The sequence below is a fragment of the Choloepus didactylus genome, chromosome 18 (genome assembly GCF_015220235.1).
Source record: "Choloepus didactylus isolate mChoDid1 chromosome 18, mChoDid1.pri, whole genome shotgun sequence".
NCBI classification, from domain to species: domain Eukaryota; kingdom Metazoa; phylum Chordata; class Mammalia; order Pilosa; family Megalonychidae; genus Choloepus; species Choloepus didactylus.
In genome coordinates, this window is record NC_051324.1 from 11,235,601 (window position 1) to 11,252,778 (window position 17,178).

Sequence of the window (17,178 nt, forward strand, 5' to 3'; positions counted from 1 at the left end):
AGCACCCGTGGCCCCTCTGGGTCTGGGTCCCCCTCCTAAACCGTGCGATGAGGAATGAGGTGACTGGCACGTGGGGGTGGGGGTGGGGGAGCTGAGCAGGAGACCCACCTTCTCTGGGGATGCTCCCCGCCCCCACTACCCTTTGCCTGAGTTCCAACCCCATTTCCACTTCTATTTACTGTTCAAAGTCCCAGGAGGCAGGAGATGCCATGTAAGAGACACTTGGACACTCAGATCAGATACACCGAGCTTGGGGCCCACGCAGGGACCAGCCCCTCCTCTCCCCCACCTCCTCTACTACCACCTGCTCGCCTTCTCCAGGCTTTAGCCCCTCTGTCACTCTGGGGCCCGCACTGCCTGAGGGATCCAATAGTGAGACCTCCATACCTTCTGCAGGTAACCCATGTTGGACAGGCAGGGGGGGTCTGGAGATGCAGGGGATGAAGAAGATCCTGGTTCAGGGACAGTGAGGCCAAGTGGGAAGATGTGGGGTGCTTTGGCCTGTGAGAGGTAAAGGGGAGGCTAAAGGCCATTGCCAAGGTCCCAAGCAATCTCCCGGGAGAGGAACAGGACCAAGCAGCAACTCAAACCTTAGCCCCAACCTCAGCCATCATCTCAACCCGCCCAGGCCCTAGACTCAACCACATCATCAGCCTCCACCTTAGTTTGCATCTTAGCACAGGCATGAGCCCCAGCTCAGCCACGACACCAATAGAAATCTCCACCCAGCCCCAGATCTGGCCCCAGCCCTGGCAACCATCATGGAGAAGGACTTTCAAGACATCCAGCAGCTGGACAATGAGGAAAGTGACCATCAGCTCGGCAGAGGCGCGGGCCCAGGAGCTCGAGGGCAGACCCCCAGGCGAGGAGATCCATTTTGGAAAGGCAAGTACCCGTGTCCGGGACGTCACACACCCTCTGTCCAGCCCCGGATGGCGCTGTCTCTTGGGACCCAGTCGCTCCAGGTGGGAGGGACCCCTGACCTCCCCTGCCTCTCCTCCATCAGGACCTGGGGAAAGGGTGAGCACCCGGGGGTGTGGGAATTCCTGGAAGCTGGAGACCACGTCGTCCTCCCTCCCTCTTCCAACACGAGCCCCATGTGTGCTGTGTGATTGTGTGTGCACCATAAACATGTGTGTGCACGTGCAGAAAATGCAGTTTCAGCCAGGAGGGTATGTATGTGTCAGGGTGGGACATATTGGGGTGAGTGGGGAAAAGGGCACTGAGAGAGAGATCATGGAAGATTCCCGCTCCCTCCAGCCCCTTCCTGGCTCCCTTGACGGAAGGCCGCAGGTGTCTGGGAAAAGGCTTCAAGACGAGAGGGACCCAAGCAGGCTTGGGCGGAAGGGCAGGGGCCTGCAGAGAGGCTGGGTCTGGGGGAAAGGGTGTCAGGGTGTGGGGGTGCTGGGGGTGGAGCAAGGCTCAGTGGAGACGGGAGCGGCTGGGTCCAGAGCTTGGGGAGGGGGTTGGTTAGCCCCAGGGCCCGGAGGCAGGGCAAGTGCTGCTGCAGGGGCGGGTGGAGCGGGGAGGCCAGGGGGTCAGAGGGGCCGGCGCTCCCACCCATGGCTTCCCCTCTCCCCTGTAGAGGGCTGGCAGTCTTTTCACCAGGCAGTAGGCCCCACGGCGCTTTCCTCTGCATCCCCAGGGCCCCCATGCTGCCTCCGAGGCAGGAAGTGAAGGGGCAACACGACACTCAGACGTCATTTAGATATTGTTGAATCTTCCGGGGGTGGAAGGTACAGGGTTTGAGGATGAGGCTTGGCGAGTCCAGAAGTTTTGGATTTCATGGGAAAGGGAGCTCACCCAAAAGGATTGATGGACAGCATGGAAGGGCAGGTCTTAGGTGGTACAACCAGCATTTCCTTCTAGTGGCTTCTGCTGCCTGGGAGGGACGGTCACCAGGCCATTTATCGATGGCCTGCACGTACCGTGCCTCACGCTTCCCAGCACCTGGCATGATGATTTGTGTCTCCCCAAAAGTCACGTTCAAGTCCTCACTTCTGGTCCCGGCAACTTGACCTTGTTTAGAATAGTGTTTCCAAAGATGTAATTAATTAATTAAGTTGGGTCTTAATCCAATATGACTGGTGTCCTTATCAGAAGAAATTTGGACTCAGAGCCACACACCGGGTATGAGGCCATTTGAAGATGGAGGCAGAGGGTGGGGCATTTCCAAGCCAAGGATGGCCAGAAAACACCAGAACTTAGAAGAAGCAAGGAAGGATGCTCCGTCTCGAGTTCAGAAGGAGTGTGACCCTGCTGACACTTTGATTTCAGGCTTCTGGCCTCCAGAATTGTGACGTGACAAATTTCTGTTGTTTTAAGCCACCTCATTTGTGGTATTTTACTGGGGGATCCCCAAGGAAACCAAGACACATGCTTATAGTTTTCATCACATTTGGAAATGTTTTGGCCATTGTTTCTTCAAATATTGCTTCTGCCGTCCCGTCACTCTCCTTTCCTTCAGAGACTCCAATTACTCGTACCTTAGGCTGCTTGAAGTGACCCTGTGGCTCACCTCACTGACACTCTCTTTCCGGTTCTTTGGATTCTTTTTTCTCTCCATGTTTCATTTTATATGCTTATCATTGCTATGTTGAGCTCACCTGTCTTTTCTTATGCCTCTTCAATCTTTCATTAATTCCACCCAGTGTATCGTGATCATTTCAAACATGGTTTTCATCTTTAGAAGTTCAATTTGGGACTTTTTAATATCTTCCATGACTCTAAAACTTAATTTTTTGAACAAACAGGATATAGTTATAATATCTGCTTTAATATCTTCATCTGCTAATTCTAACAACTGTGTCAGTTCTGGATCAGTTTTGATTAATTTTTAGTCTCATCATGGTTAGGTTCATGGGTCAAGTTGTCTAGGTTATGTTGTCCTGTTGTTTGGTCAAGCAAGCACTGGCACGATTGCCCTTGTGAGGGTATTTTGTGGATTTAAATCACCAATCAGTTGATTGCATCTATGGCTGATTACAAAGCCTTTAGCAATGAGAGAAGTCTCATCCAATCAGCTGAAGACCTTGAAGGGAGAACTGATGATTTCCAGTCAGAAAGAGGAGTTTTGATCTCTACTTCAGCCAGCCAACTTCTCCTGCAGAATTCATCGAAACCTTCATCAGAGTTCCCAACTTGTGACCTGCCCTACGGAATTAGAATTGGCCAATCCTCCTGGTTGCATGAACCACTTCCTAGAATAAATCTCATAAAATTGGAGGACCTTGACTTATAGATCTCATTGTAAATTGTGTTTTCCCGCTTCTTTGCCTTTCCCGGGATCCTTCGATTGGACGCCAGACATTGTGAATTTTACCTTGTTGGGTACTGTGCTTTTTTGTATCCTCTGAATATTTTGGGCTTTCTTTTGGATGTAGTTAAGCCACTTGGAATCAGTTTGATCTTTTGCGTCTTGCTTTTATGTTAGGTGGGTCCGGAGCCCGCTTAGCCTATGGCTAATTAATCCCTACTTCTTGGGTTCTCTACCCAATGCCCTGCGGATTGTGAGTTCTTCCAGTACAGTCGGTGGGAATGGGCACTGTTTCTGGCCCTCCATGCGTGCCAGGCACTGTTCCCCAATCCTTTCTGATTGTTTTTCTCCTGGTCCCAGGTAGTTTCCGTGCACACACGCGCAGCTCAGTTCTCAGCTGATTGCTCGAGGGCAACCCTCTGTAGATCTCTGGGTCCCTGCAGATGTCCGTGCAGCTCTCTCTTCCCCAGTTCTCTGTCCTGTGAACCTTGGTCTCTCCTGCCTGTTCTCTCAGCTCTGTCTCCTCACCTCAGCGTGTCTGCTGGGCTCTGCCCGGATTCCCTCTCCTGCCTCGTGATTTGGGAACTCTTCCAAGGCTATGAGATGGGGCAATTGTAGGGCTCAGCTGGTTCGTTTTCTGTCTCTCAGTGATCACTGCCTGACACGCCCTTCTTGCAAACTGTTTTTTTCCCCCTTATACAATTGTTCCTCATTATCTGCATTAGTTATGTTCTTCCATAAAGCCCCATCCAGCACTGAATTATCAAATACCTCATCCTTGTACTTGGGAGAAATACAGGTGAAGTTCCTGGAGAGAACTCCAGTTGCAACATTTCTTCACTCCATCAATACATAACCTTTTTTTATGTGTGTTTCTGTTTAAAGACGCCTTTTATCTTTTGCATCTTCCTTAAATTTGCACGCAATGCTTCCCAGGGAGGTTCTTTGTTGCAACAGGCTTTTAGAGACTGCCCCCCTGAACCCCACCTGGAAACTTTACCACAGACAGCTTTCAGAACATGCTGGTGCAACATTTAAACATTGCTTGTGGTTTGAAAACTGAAACAGGAAGGCAGAGCGTCACCTCATTCCACCTCCATCGCAGCTGGGGCCTCAGCCTGGAACCTGAGCGTTGGCAGCTCAGCTTTTTTTGCTGTTCTGCGCACGTCTGGGAATGGCCGCACATGAGAGAAAAGCAGCTCAGACACGGAATCCTCGAATAATGAGGATGGGCTGCGTTCGTGTGTTTTGATTTGGTTGTTTCAGGTGGGAGGGTAAATCTGCTCCCTGTTTCTCCATCTTGTACTTTCAAACTTTTTCTAAGCAGCACTTTCCATGTTTAATTCACTTAATTCTCAGAATAACCCCATTGCACACAAGAAAATCGAGGCACCAAGAAGGCGAATGACCCGTCGGCGATCTCAGATCTCAGATCTCAGAGCTAGTCATTGGCACAGATAGAAGACTCCCCAGCCAGGCTGGTGCCAGGGGAGAAGAGCAGAGACAGATTTCAGGGCTGATCCGGAGTTGGGGAGCAGATTGAGGACCCACTGAGAACAGAGAGCAGGCGGGGAAGCTGTGGTCAGTGAGAGCTGCTGGACGGGGACGAGCACAAGCACCGAGGAAGAAGGGGCGGAGGGAATCAGTGGCCAAGGGGAGGCTGTGCTTAGAGGGGAGTGGAGGTGTCAGAGGCAAGGCCCATCTGGGTCAAGATGGGGTCCTGAGTGTGGCTGTGGTGGAGGTGGTGACAGTCACTGGGTCACTGGTGTGGATAGGTCAGGGGTTCTGCGTGGTCACTCACAGGGACAGTGTCCAACCAGGATGGTGGGAGGAGAGGAGCTGGGGAAGAAGATTCTGGACTCTTGCTGAGCCTCCCCAGAACATGGTGTATATGTGTGTGTGTGTGTGTCTGTGTGTGTCTGTGTGTGTTGTGGGGAGGTTTCTGGGGGGTGACTGAGGGTTAGGGGGAGAGAGATGACAGTGGAACCAGAGTTTATGGGGGAGCAAGGGCAGAGGGAACTGGAGAGACGAGGCTTTGAGCAGTGGGAGATAAGGTGAGAGGTTGGGGTATGGAGGGTGGCTGTGGGGGAGCCATCTATGGAGGAATGACCTGGATCCCAGTGGCTTTTAGTGGGGCGGAGGTGGGTGGGAGTTGAACTGCTCTAGTTCTGGAATTATCTGAGGAGCCCAGGCCTCTCGGACCTACGTCTGAAGGGACAGAAGCTTCAGAAGAGCAGAGACCAAGGAAAAAGAGCTGCTCTGGAGCCTTCTCCTGCTGGTGAACAGAAGGAGCAACCCACTTATCAGCCTCCTTTCTCAGGAGTGTGCCCAGTAAGGATGAGGCCTGTCCCCCTGCATCCCCTGGGACTTCTTGTCCCCCAGCTCCAAGATCGGGGCTTTGCACACAGATGATGTGAACATCATGTGTCTGTGTGCAAATGTGTTATATGCAACTGTGTGTGCCTGTTTGCACGTCTTTACGTTGGCACAAGTGTGTGCGTGTGTGTGTGTGCAATGCCTGAAGGCTGGGGCGGCCAAAGCCTGTTGAATTCTCCAACTGCCCCCCATCTAGTCCCCCCCCCCAACCTGGCTCTCGCTTCTGCAGACTCCTGTTCCCGTATGCTCCCGTCATGCTTTGCTCTCTAGCTCCCAGGTCCCCTGCCCCCCCTCCTGACCTCCTCTCCTCTGCAGGGTTGCCGCCTCCCCAGTCCCCCCTGCAGCGCCTCTGCTCCAGGCCCCGCCTCAGTCTGCTCATCCTGAGCCTCAATGTCCTGCTGCTGGTGGCCATCTGTGTGATTGGGTCCCAAAGTGAGCATCACAGGGGCGGGCAGGGGTGGGGTGGTGACGGCGGAAGGGATATGGGTCGTCATGGGGCAGTGATGGGACAATCACACGCACAGCGGTGGGGGCTGTCTTGGGGACACAGCCCCCTCCAACTTGTCCTGTCCCCACTGTCTCCTGACAAGGCATACAGCTGCAAGTGGAGCTGCAGACCCTGAAAGAAACTTTCGGCAACTTTTCCTCCAGCACCCTGATGGAGGTCCGGGCTCTAACCTCCCATGGTGAGGAGGGGCGGGAGCGGGGCTGGGGGGTCGAGGTGCTTGTCAGTCAGCTCAGGTTTACTGGGCTCTCCGCTGAGTGCCCTCGGCTGGGTCTGAACAGGCCATCTTCAGGGTGCTCTGGGGGTGCAGACTGGGGCAAAGAACCCGGCTGGGAAGCTGGGCAAGGCTGCCAGTGTGCACCCTGAGCTAAGGGGGATCTTGAAGAATGAATACAGGTGAAGAGGATGGAAGTTAAAGTCCCAGGTAGAGAGGAGAGAATCTGGGATGACCAGGAGGTGAGGAAAACCACATTCTGTGAACTGTAAACAATTCTGGTGTGGCAGGGGGCTAATACTTTTGGGGCAAGTGGCAAGGAAAGGGCCTGAGAGGTGGGTGGGGCCAGGCCATGCAGGTGAGCTGTGCAGGTAAGCTGTGCAGGTAGACCACATGGGTAAACCATGTAAATAAGCCATGCAGGTAAACTATGCGGGTAAGCCATGCAGGCAAGCCATGCAGGTAAGCCGTGCGGGTAAGCCATGCAGGTAAACTATGCAGGTAAGCCATGCAGGCAAGCCATGCAGGTAAGCCGTGCAGGTAAGCCATGCAGGTAAGCCATGCAGGTAAGCCGTGCGGGTAAGCCGTGCAGGTAAACTATGCAGGTAAGCCATGCAGGCAAGCCATGCAGGCAAGCCATGCAAGTAAGCCATGCAGGTAAACCGTGCAGGTAAGCCATGTGGGGAAGCCATGCAGGTAAGCCGTGCAGGTAAACTATGCAGGTAAACCATGCAGGTAAGCCATGCAGGTACCTGAAGCTTTATTTGGAGAAAATGGGGATCCACTGAAGGGATTTAATCAGGGTAGTGACCTGAGCAGGTTTATACTTAGGAAAGCCGCTTTAGCGTGTAGGCGAATGGATGGGTCAGAGAAGCCAGGTGGGAGACTGTCCTGGACTAGCGCTCTGGGAAAGTGGGGCTAGAGGGGTGTTAAGGAAGCAGAACTGGGGGAAGAAAAAGTGCAGCTTCCCTCTCTTTCAGGAAGTAGCTCAAATGATAAGGTGACGTCTCTGCAAGCCAAGCTGGAGAAACAGAAGCAAGACCTGAAAGCAGGTGAGGGGCCCCTCCCTGGAGTGTGCATGCACGTGTGTGTATGTGTGCGTGGGAATGTGTGTATATATATGCACACATCTGTGTATGTGTATGTGCACGTGTGTGTCACGTGCATGCATGTGGGTGTGTATTGGGCTGGGGTCCTGCCTGGGTAGGTGGGGGGAACCCACATGTCTGTGCTCACATCCTTATTCACAAATCTGTCCCCCTAGATCACGCCACCTTGCTCCTTCACCTGAAGCATTTTCCATTCGATATGCGCATCCTGGCTTGTCAGATGGCGTTCATCCAGAGCAACGGTAGGGGCTGGGATCTAGGGGCGGGGGTGTGTGTCCAGACCTGTCGAGCCTGTCCCCTCCAGCCAGATCCCCTGTCCCTCTGCGCCCACCGCTGCAGGGACACAGTGCTGCCCCGTTAACTGGGTGGAGTACGAAGACAGCTGCTACTGGTTCTCTCGCTCTGGGAAGACCTGGGCCGAGGCTGAGAAGTACTGCCTGCTGGAGAACGCCCACCTGGTCGTCATCAATTCCAGAGAGGAGCAGGTGAGCCGGTGCCTTTCCTAGGGGCAGAGGGAAACCATTGGGAATGCAGGCTCTGTGAGTCTGGATCAGGCTTGCTTTACTATTCTTTTTAACTTAAGGAAAAGCCCAGAAGCAGAAGTCTTGTAGAGTTCTGGGAGGTTTGCAGCAGAGGAGCCATTGATTCTAGGAGGTGGGAAATTGCAGCCAGGAGCTCCAGAAATGGAACAGGACCCAGGGGAGCAGATAATGGGGAGCAGGGCAGGCGACAAAACATGAGACAGTGTAAACGGAAGGGGCTAGGACTTGGGTGCAGAACCAAATGGAGGCACCGAGTTCCTTGTGGTGCTAGCCTTGGGATGTGGCGCCCACTCAGGTGAAAGGAACTGGGCGGGCCAGGACTCCCAGGGATGCACCTGCCATGGGCTACTGGGTCTCCCCCAAGCTCTCATCTCTCCCCTGGAGGTCGGCACCAGACCCCAATCCCAAACACCAAAGTTCACTAGGAAGGGCCCACCCATGGGAATACAGAAGACATTATCTAAAAATAGATAAAGGGGACTTCAACAAAAAGTGCAAAAATGTGAAAAACCGGGTGCTAAATATACCGTGTAAAGGTCACTTGTACATGATATGAGAGGTGAAACATGAAGGCAGTGCTCGGCTTGTTTGATCCTGCTGAGAATGTGTACACAGGCGACTCAAATTTTCACCTCTCTGCGCATGTCTGTGAATGACCACAAAAGTGCTGCAAATATCGACTTTGCAGTTACAAATAAATTTTAGCCAAGTAGGTGAATTTGCAAATATGGAATCTGCAAATAATGAGTCAACTGTATTTATTAAGTCTATCTATCAGGCTTTGTAAGTGCTTTTTGTGGTACGATGATTACAAACCGATAAGGATAAAACTGCCAATATTCAATGAATGTTGACCTATAATAATGTCGGTTTCAGGCAGGTCGACCCCCCACCTCCCCACCCCATTAGGGAAATGCAAACCAAAACCACAATGAGATACCACTTCATGCCCACTAGAATGGCTACTATTAAAAACATGGAAAATTACAGGTGTTGGAGAGGATGTGGAGAAATAGGAACACTCATCCATCATTGGTGGGAAAGTAAAATGTTGTAACTACTGTGGAAAATAGTTTGGTCCTCAGAAAGTTAAGTATAGAATTATTATACGACCCAGAATCCCCTATATATTCTAGGTATATATCCAAAAGAACTGAAAGCAGAGACTTGAACAGATATTTGCACACCGATGTTCACAGGGGCCTTATTCACAATTGCCAAAAGATTGAAGCAACTCAAGTGTCCATCAACCAATGACTGGACAAACAAAATGTGGTAGATACACAAAATGGAATATTATTCAGCCATAAAAAGGGATGAAGTTCTGCAACAACATGGATGAACCTTGAAGACATCATGTGGAGTAAAATAAGCCAGACACACAATGACAAATATTGTATGATCTCACTGATAGGAAATAATTATAATAAGAAAATTCATAGGCTTAGAAACTGGAATTTAGGTTACCAGGGAGTGGGAGTAGGGAATGGGGAGTTAATGCTTCAATTGTACAGAGTGTCTGTTTGGGGTGAGGGGAAAGTTTCGGTGGATGGTGGTAATCGTAGCACATTTTGAATGTGGCTGACACCACCAAATGATTAAAAGTGGAAATTTTAGGTTGTGTAGGACTGTACAACACAGTGAACCCTAACGTAAACTATGGACTATAGTTAATTGTATAATTATAATAATATTGTTTCATCAATTGCAGCAGAGGTACCACACTCATGGAAAGTGTTAATAATAGGGAACACTTGGGGGTGGGTTGGATATGAAAAATCTGTATTTTCTGCATGATTCTTCTGTAACCCTACTTCTCCAGGAAAAATTAAATTTAAAAAAATTAAATATGGGGGCCGGGAGTTTATCTGTTAGCTCAGCGACCATTTCCCCCAGCCCCTGCCAGCTGGCCGAGGCATCCTCCTATTTGCAGCACAGACTGTCGCACCCCGCATGTGCACGTCTTTAGGAGACCCTGAGTAAGTGGGTCCAAGTTCAGAAGCATTGGGGCAAACCTTGGGAAATGACAGTCACACATACAAGCAGAAGCCACCAGGGGCTGATGTACCTGAGAGGCAAATGAATCTGAGATCCTTAAGTGAGGTGGGGGCCCATGGAGGCAGTAGGGGCAGGGCCCAGGACTGGGATTCCAAGAGTTTGAGGCTGGGGGGCCGAAGACAGGGAAAGGAGCAGAACCGGTGTCGTGCTGGTTGCAGTGGGAAGCCACTCAGGGCGTGGCTGCTAGCTCAGGTACTGGGGCTGACGACCCTGAGTTCCTTACCTCGCTTGTAAAATGGGAATTATTACAGCCTCTGATTTAGAGGACTTTATGAGGTTTAACGAGATAATCCTTCCGAAGCACTTATCTGGAGGTCTAGCCCACAGTTGTTCACTGGACAATAGTTATGGTTATGAAAGAAGCAGGGGACTGGTCCTGCTGGGGGCTGATGCTTCAGCCTGGGGGCAGGTTAGGCTGGTGATCGCAGCTCCTTGCCTGCATGCAAGCGGGATAAGGGCACAGGAAGGACTAGAAACTTCTCTCCCGCCTGTTTCCAGAAGTTCATTCTAGAGCACACGAACCCCTTTCAAACCTGGTTGGGACTTACAAACAGCGAAGGCTCCTGGAAATGGGTGGATGACACAGACTATAGGTCTACCTACAGGTAAGCGATTGGTTTGCCCTGGGGACAGCCACCTGGTTTTTTGTCCTCTCCACTCCCCCCTACCTCCACTGTCTCAGGGACCAAGGCCCCCTCTTCTCCCCAGCCTTCCAGCCTTGGAGGCTGCAGCTTCTGCTCCCTGGATGCCCCCAAGGCTGCACTTTCGGGGGTGGAGTGGGGTCGCTGGCGGCCTGGGGTGGGTGGCTGGGGTGAGGGGTTGGAGGATGAGCGCGGTCCTGCCTTCCTAGGAACTGGGCCTCTCATCCAGTCGACTGGCGGGGGCACGAGACGGGAGGAAGTGAAGACTGCGCCAAGCTCCGCCCCGACGGCCGCTGGATCGACGAGTTCTGCCAGCAGGTGCAACGCTGGGTGTGCGAGATGCCGCGCGACCTGCCCGGCTAGCGCCCCGCGCGACGGCCCCCAGCTTCTCCCCTGGGATTTTGGAACCAAGGAAGGAGAGTCGGGTCAGGGGAATGGGAAGGGGTTGAGGATAGAAAGGGGCTATCCTGGGGGTGGTTAATAGTCTCAGCCCCTGGAGAGACAGAGCCCGGCCCCATCCACGCTGCGTGGTAATTATTAGAATTTTCAGCCTCTTTCGTGGGGTAGGGAAAGAAGAAACGAATTCTTGAAACTCATTGCCTGGCTTGGTTATTTGGAATCGGGAAAGATAGGGTGCAAACAAAGGATGGAGTGGGTGGGTGGGGGTGCTGGCGGGTTGCCCAAGCCCCCAAGGGGATCCTGCGGAAAGTGGGGTCTCCCCCAGATGAGGTGCAGGGAACACCCCGGAACTGTGGACAGGGCTGGCGAAGGTCGCCTGGGCGAGGCCAGGGGACAAGGTGAAGAGAAGGCGAGCTGGCAAGAGGTTTCCTCCCTGTTTCCTGTGCATCTTTTGGACGCAAAACGGAGGTAGACTGGTCTCCAGCATAGGGCGCCGCCAACAGTTTCCACTTGGGGTAAACCTCACCTTTCAAGAGCATTCTGAAACTGAGCTCAAAATGATCTTTAAGCAATTAGATTTTTTTAAATTACAAAAGTCTTATGTATTATTAGTAAAAAAAAAATTTTGAATAACACTTGTGCGTGCAAACACACACGCACACATACACGCACATGATTACAGCCCTTCCCTCACCCTTCCCACTTCTCCTCTGAGTTAGCTATTTCTGGGGTGTCCTGTCAGAGCCTTTCCTGGGTACATGCATATATATGCAATCTTTATGTGACTTGCTTTTTTTTTAACTTTACAGTGTTAACTGAAAAGTTTAACTTATCTAACTGAATCTAGCAGTTGGAGAGAATTCCAAACTATGGATATACCATGCTCCATTTACCCCTGGTGGACAAGTAGCTGCCATTTTTGTTTGTTTTTTCGTAGAATGTTTCGAGCAATTTTTGCTTGCAAGCTTGTGCTGAGTCAAGATTTTCCCATTTTCAGTTGCAAAATTTTCTAGGACTTCTTCAAAATGTACGTGATTGGCATTAAATTAAAAAAAAATTGAAAATAATAATACATGCAATTTAAAGTCTTACAGGGCTAGAAATGTTCTCCTGTCTCACTCCCTTTAGCCACTCCTGCCCCTAGAGTAACCACTTTCAACATTTTAGCTGTTTCTCATAGTATGGACATCTATATTTCTAAATGATGCATATCAACTAGTATCTCTTTATTTATCAATTATAGACATTATTTTAGTCACCTCCTATCATGTAGATGAGATAAAAAAAACCTTCCAATTTAGTCTACAATTTTTATTTAAATGCTAATTCAGAATTTTTATTAATTATCTTATGTTATATAAATTATGTTACTGCTAACATTATGTATATTATGTAAATAATGTTACTGCTGAGCTAACTAGTATAATCTGGTTAATTTCCTTTATTGCACAACCTTTTTTCTTCTGAAGTTAATTGCTATATTTGAAATTATGCTGCATATCCTTTGAACCTATTGCTAAATCTTCCTTAACTGTGAAAAAGCTGATGATGTAATTTTCCACGCATGCAAACTGATCATATAATCTGTCTTTTGGTTGCAGTTTTTTCCTAGAGCCAAAGGGCTGAATCGAAGTTTTTTGGAGCCTGATGCATACTCACTTTGGGGGAGTCCTCTTCAGGAAAAAATACAAAATTATGGATACAAAATTAGGTGTAAAAAGTTAATATTTATTTAAATTAGAAAAAATCACAAGTTTCAAAACTTGGAAGCAATCACAAACATCACAAAATCAAGAAAAATGATATAATATTTTAATTAAATTTCCAACACACTAAAATACACCCCCACCCTTTTTTTGGGCGGCATATTCTTTGTTTGCTTCTTCATTTGGCAAAGATTTTGAAAAGTTCATTTTTCATAGAGAGAGGAGAAAGATAATGCACTTTTTCCTAAAGCATGTTTCTTCTCCATTACTGGTGTTGGGTGCTTCAGGTCAAGTTCAAGTCCCGCCTTTGTGTTACCTGCCAGGTAGTCCACACAGCGGGTGGCAGGAGAACCCCTGAAAGCCATTCGTGTGCTGGGGTTGGTTAGCATTAAGGATACACGGATGTTACTGCCAACATACACGTCCCTCTCAATTCAAACCAAATGTACTTCCAACCAACCTTTTAGTTGGGGGAAGAAAAATGCCATCTGATCCGAAGGGAAGTGAGAATGAGGGGAAGCTGGAGTGGAAAGAGAGAGTTAAGAGACGATCTTAACTGATTATGGTTAAAATAACCTTTGTTTGCATAATTTACAAAAACTTATGATCATGTGGAGATGTTGCTCAGACCCTCCCAGGGCCTTGTAAGGGGCTTGTGCCCAGGCGGGGCCTTCCTGCTCAAGCTCTATTAGCTTCGTGGTAAATCCACTTCCGAACCTTCCCACCCCTTCCTCCTGCCCCCCAGGCTTCTGTTCTCAGCGGCAACCAGGGAAGGTGGATCTCTAGGCCTGCCACAGAGCTGCCAGCCTGGAACCTCACTCATTCTGAAAATTCTCTAGACCGTTCTCTTTCTCTGGGGTTGGATCTTCAGCTCCTTGATTCCATGTCTTCTCCTTTCTTGGTTTTTTCCCTTGTTTGTTGAAGCACCTCCTCCAGAAGCTTCCTCAAAACGTGTGTATGGGAGGGACATTCTTTGAAAGATTGGTTGATAATTATTATAGGTTGAAAATAATTATAGATTGAAAATAACTTCCCATCAGCATTTTGGAGGGCCCACTCCACTTTTTTCTAGCTTTCAATGTGCAGTTGAGAAATCTGATCCTATTTCTTAGGCTCCATCCTTTGTATGGGAACTTTGCCCCTCTGCAGGATGTTGTCTTCATCCCTGGAGTCTGAAAATTCCCAGCGATGTCCCTGGGTGTGGGCCTTTTTTCATTCTTTATCCCGGGGGCTCTCACTGGACCTGCCTTTCTCCCTCCCTCCCTCCCTTCCTGTCTTCTCTTTCTCTTCTTCCACTTTCTCCATCTCTCTTTCTTTCTAACTGGGGTGAAATCCACATAACATAAAACTAACCATTTAAAAAGTACAAGTCAGTGGCATCAGTTAAATGCATTGTTGTGCAACCACTACCTCTGTCTAGTTCCAAAATGTTTTCACTGCCCCAAAAGGAAACCCCGTAGCCTTCCCCTCTCCCTACAGCACCCAGCAATCACCAATTTGTGTTCTGTCTCTATAGATTTACTTATTCTTCATATTTCATACAAATGGAATCATACAATTTGTGACCTTTTGTGCCTGGCTTCCTTCACTTAGCATAATTGCCTCTAAAGATGACCAAATTGTGGGAGCCAATAGCTTTCTATAATAGTAATTTTAAAAAAACCCTAATGTTGCTTATATGATGATTTTGGAAGTAATTTTCCCACAGCAATCTGTCAAAAAAAAAAACCAAACCCACCTTAATAAATGCCAAAAAAAGAAAATTTAAGTCACATTCTCTTATTATAAAGCAACTGAAATTGTATATAAATAATAAAAAGAGGACCAAAATATTTTAGCTATTTGTAAATGAAGTAATACTTTCTCCTTTTACAATAGATAAAATGAAAATGATCTAGAAAAGAATGAAATAGCATATCCAAAGCTATGGGATATAGTTAAAGCTGGGCTCAGAGGAAAATCTACAGCCTCAATGTTTTTATAGCTAAAATCTAAAGACTGAACACAAATAAGCCAAGTATTCAAAGTAAAAATTAGAAAAATTCATCACAAAATATACCCAAATATAATAGGAGGAGAGAATTAATAAAGATAGATTAGTAGATTACACAAATTAGAACAAATAAATAAAGGTAAAAACCATTTTTGAAATTAAACTTTTTATTTTTAGGTAATTGTGGGCTCCCATGCAGAGAGATAGGATAGAGAGCACCCATGTAATATTTGCCCAGTTTCTTCCAATGGGCATATCTTGCAAAATTATTGTATAGTAGCATAACCAGGATATTGACATTGATATGTGTCCATCCTCACAAGGATCCCTTGCTTTGCACTTTTATAACTACATCCACTTCCATTCCCTGCACCACCACCACCACCACCACCAGCTTCTAATCCCTGGCAACCCCAATCTGTTCTCCACTTCTATAACTTTGTCATTTCAAGAATGGTATATACATGAAACATACAGTGTGTAACCTTTTGGGATTGGCTTTTTTACACTCAGTGTAATTCCCTGGAGATCTGTCCAAGTTGTTTCATGCATCAAGAGTTCACTCTTTTTGGTTGCTGAGCAGAATTCCATGGTGTTGGTGTATCAGAATCTGTTATCCATTCACCCACAAAAGGACATTGGAGTTGTTTTCAGTTTGGGGTTACCACGAATAAAGATGCGATGAACATTCATATACAGGATTTTGTGTGGACATAAGTTTTTGTTTCTCTGGGATAAATGTCCAAAAGTGCAATTGTTGGGTCATATGGTAGTTGCATGTTTAGTTTTAGAGTAAACTCCCAAAGTCTTTTAAGAGTGGCTAACAGGAAACTACAAATGCAGGAGGGGATGTGGAGAAATTGGAACTCTTATTCATTGTTGGTGGGACTGTATAATGGTTTAGCCACTCTGGAAGTCAGTCTGGCAGTTCCTTAGAAAACTAGATATAGAGATACCCTTCAATCCAGCGATTGCACTTCTTGGTATATACCCGGAAGATCGGAAAGCAGTGACACGAACAGATATCTGCACGCCAATGTTCATAGCAGCATTATTCACAATTGCCAAGAGATGGAAACAACCCAAATGTCCTTCGACAGATGAGTGGATAAATAAAATGTGGTATATACACACGATGGAATACTACGCGGCAGTAAGAAGGAACGATCTCGTGAAACATATGACAACACGGATGAACCTTGAAGACATAATGCTGAGCGAAATAAGCCAGGCACAAAAAGAGAAATATTATATGCTACCACTAATGTGAACTTTGAAAAATGTAAAACAAATGGTTTATAATGTACAATGTAGGGGAACTAGCGATAGAGAGCAATTAAGGAAGGGGAAACAATAATCCAAGAAGAACAGATAAGCTATTTAACGTTCTGGGGATGCCCAGGAATGACTATGGTCTGTTAATTTCTGATGGGTATAGTAGGAACAAGTTCACAGAAATGTTGCTATATTAGGTTACTTTCTTGGGGTAGAGTAGGAACATGTTGGAAGTAAAGTAGTTATCTTAGGTTAGTTGTCTTTTTCTTACGCCCTTGTTGTGGTCTCTGAAATGTTCTTTTATTGTATGTTTTTTTTATTTTTTTATTTTTAATTTTTTTTAGTTTTCATACAGTTGATTTAGGGAAAAAAAAGTGAAAAAAAAAAAAAAAGAAAACAAGGAAAAAAATATGCAGAGCCCCCTTGAGGAGCTGGTGGAGAATGCAGGGATAGTGGCCTACCCCACCTCGATGGTTGCTAACATGACCACAGACATAGGGGACTGGTGGTTTGATGGGCTGAGCCCTCTACCACAGGATTTGCCCTTGGGAAGACTGTTGCTGCAAAGGAGAGGCTAGGCCTCCCTATAATTGTGCCTAAGAGCCTCGTCCTGAATGCCTCTTTGTTGCTCAGATGTGGCCCTCTCTCTCTGGCTAAGCCAACTTGGCAGGTGAAATCACTGCCCTCCCCCCTACGTGGGATCAGACACCCAGGGGAGTGAATCTCCCTGGCAACGTGGAATATGACTCCCGGGGAGGAATGTAGACCTGGCATCGTGGGACGGAGAACATCTTCTTGACCAAAAGGGGGATGTGAAAGGAAATGAAATAAGCTTCAGTGGCAGAGAGATTCCAAAAGGAGCCAAGAAGTCACTCTGGTGGGCACTTTACGCACACTTTAGACAACCCTTGTTAGGTTCTAATGAATCGGGTAGCTGGTGTTGGATACCTGAAACTATCAAACTACAACCCAGAACCCATGAATCTTGAAGACAATTGTATAAAAATGTGGCTTATGAGGGGGGACAGTGGGATTGGGGGGGCCATGGGGATCACGCTCCCCTTTATCTAGTTTGTGGATGGATGAGTGGAAAGGTTGGGGAAG

At 47.9% G+C, this 17,178-nt stretch overlaps 1 protein-coding gene across 1 annotated transcript; it reads left to right on the plus strand.

Annotated features, from left to right (window-relative positions):
- The first annotated feature begins 211 nt into the window (after positions 1-211).
- On the plus strand, positions 212-11,297 carry LOC119514555 (asialoglycoprotein receptor 2-like). Its single transcript, XM_037810389.1, has 9 exons — positions 212-396; positions 730-885; positions 5,948-6,064; positions 6,223-6,318; positions 7,332-7,403; positions 7,616-7,702; positions 7,800-7,945; positions 10,559-10,665; positions 10,911-11,297. Exons 2-9 carry the CDS (start codon positions 762-764, stop codon positions 11,062-11,064), a joined length of 903 nt encoding a protein of 300 aa, XP_037666317.1. The 5' UTR covers positions 212-396; positions 730-761; the 3' UTR covers positions 11,065-11,297.
- Positions 11,298-17,178: the final 5,881 nt, after the last annotated feature.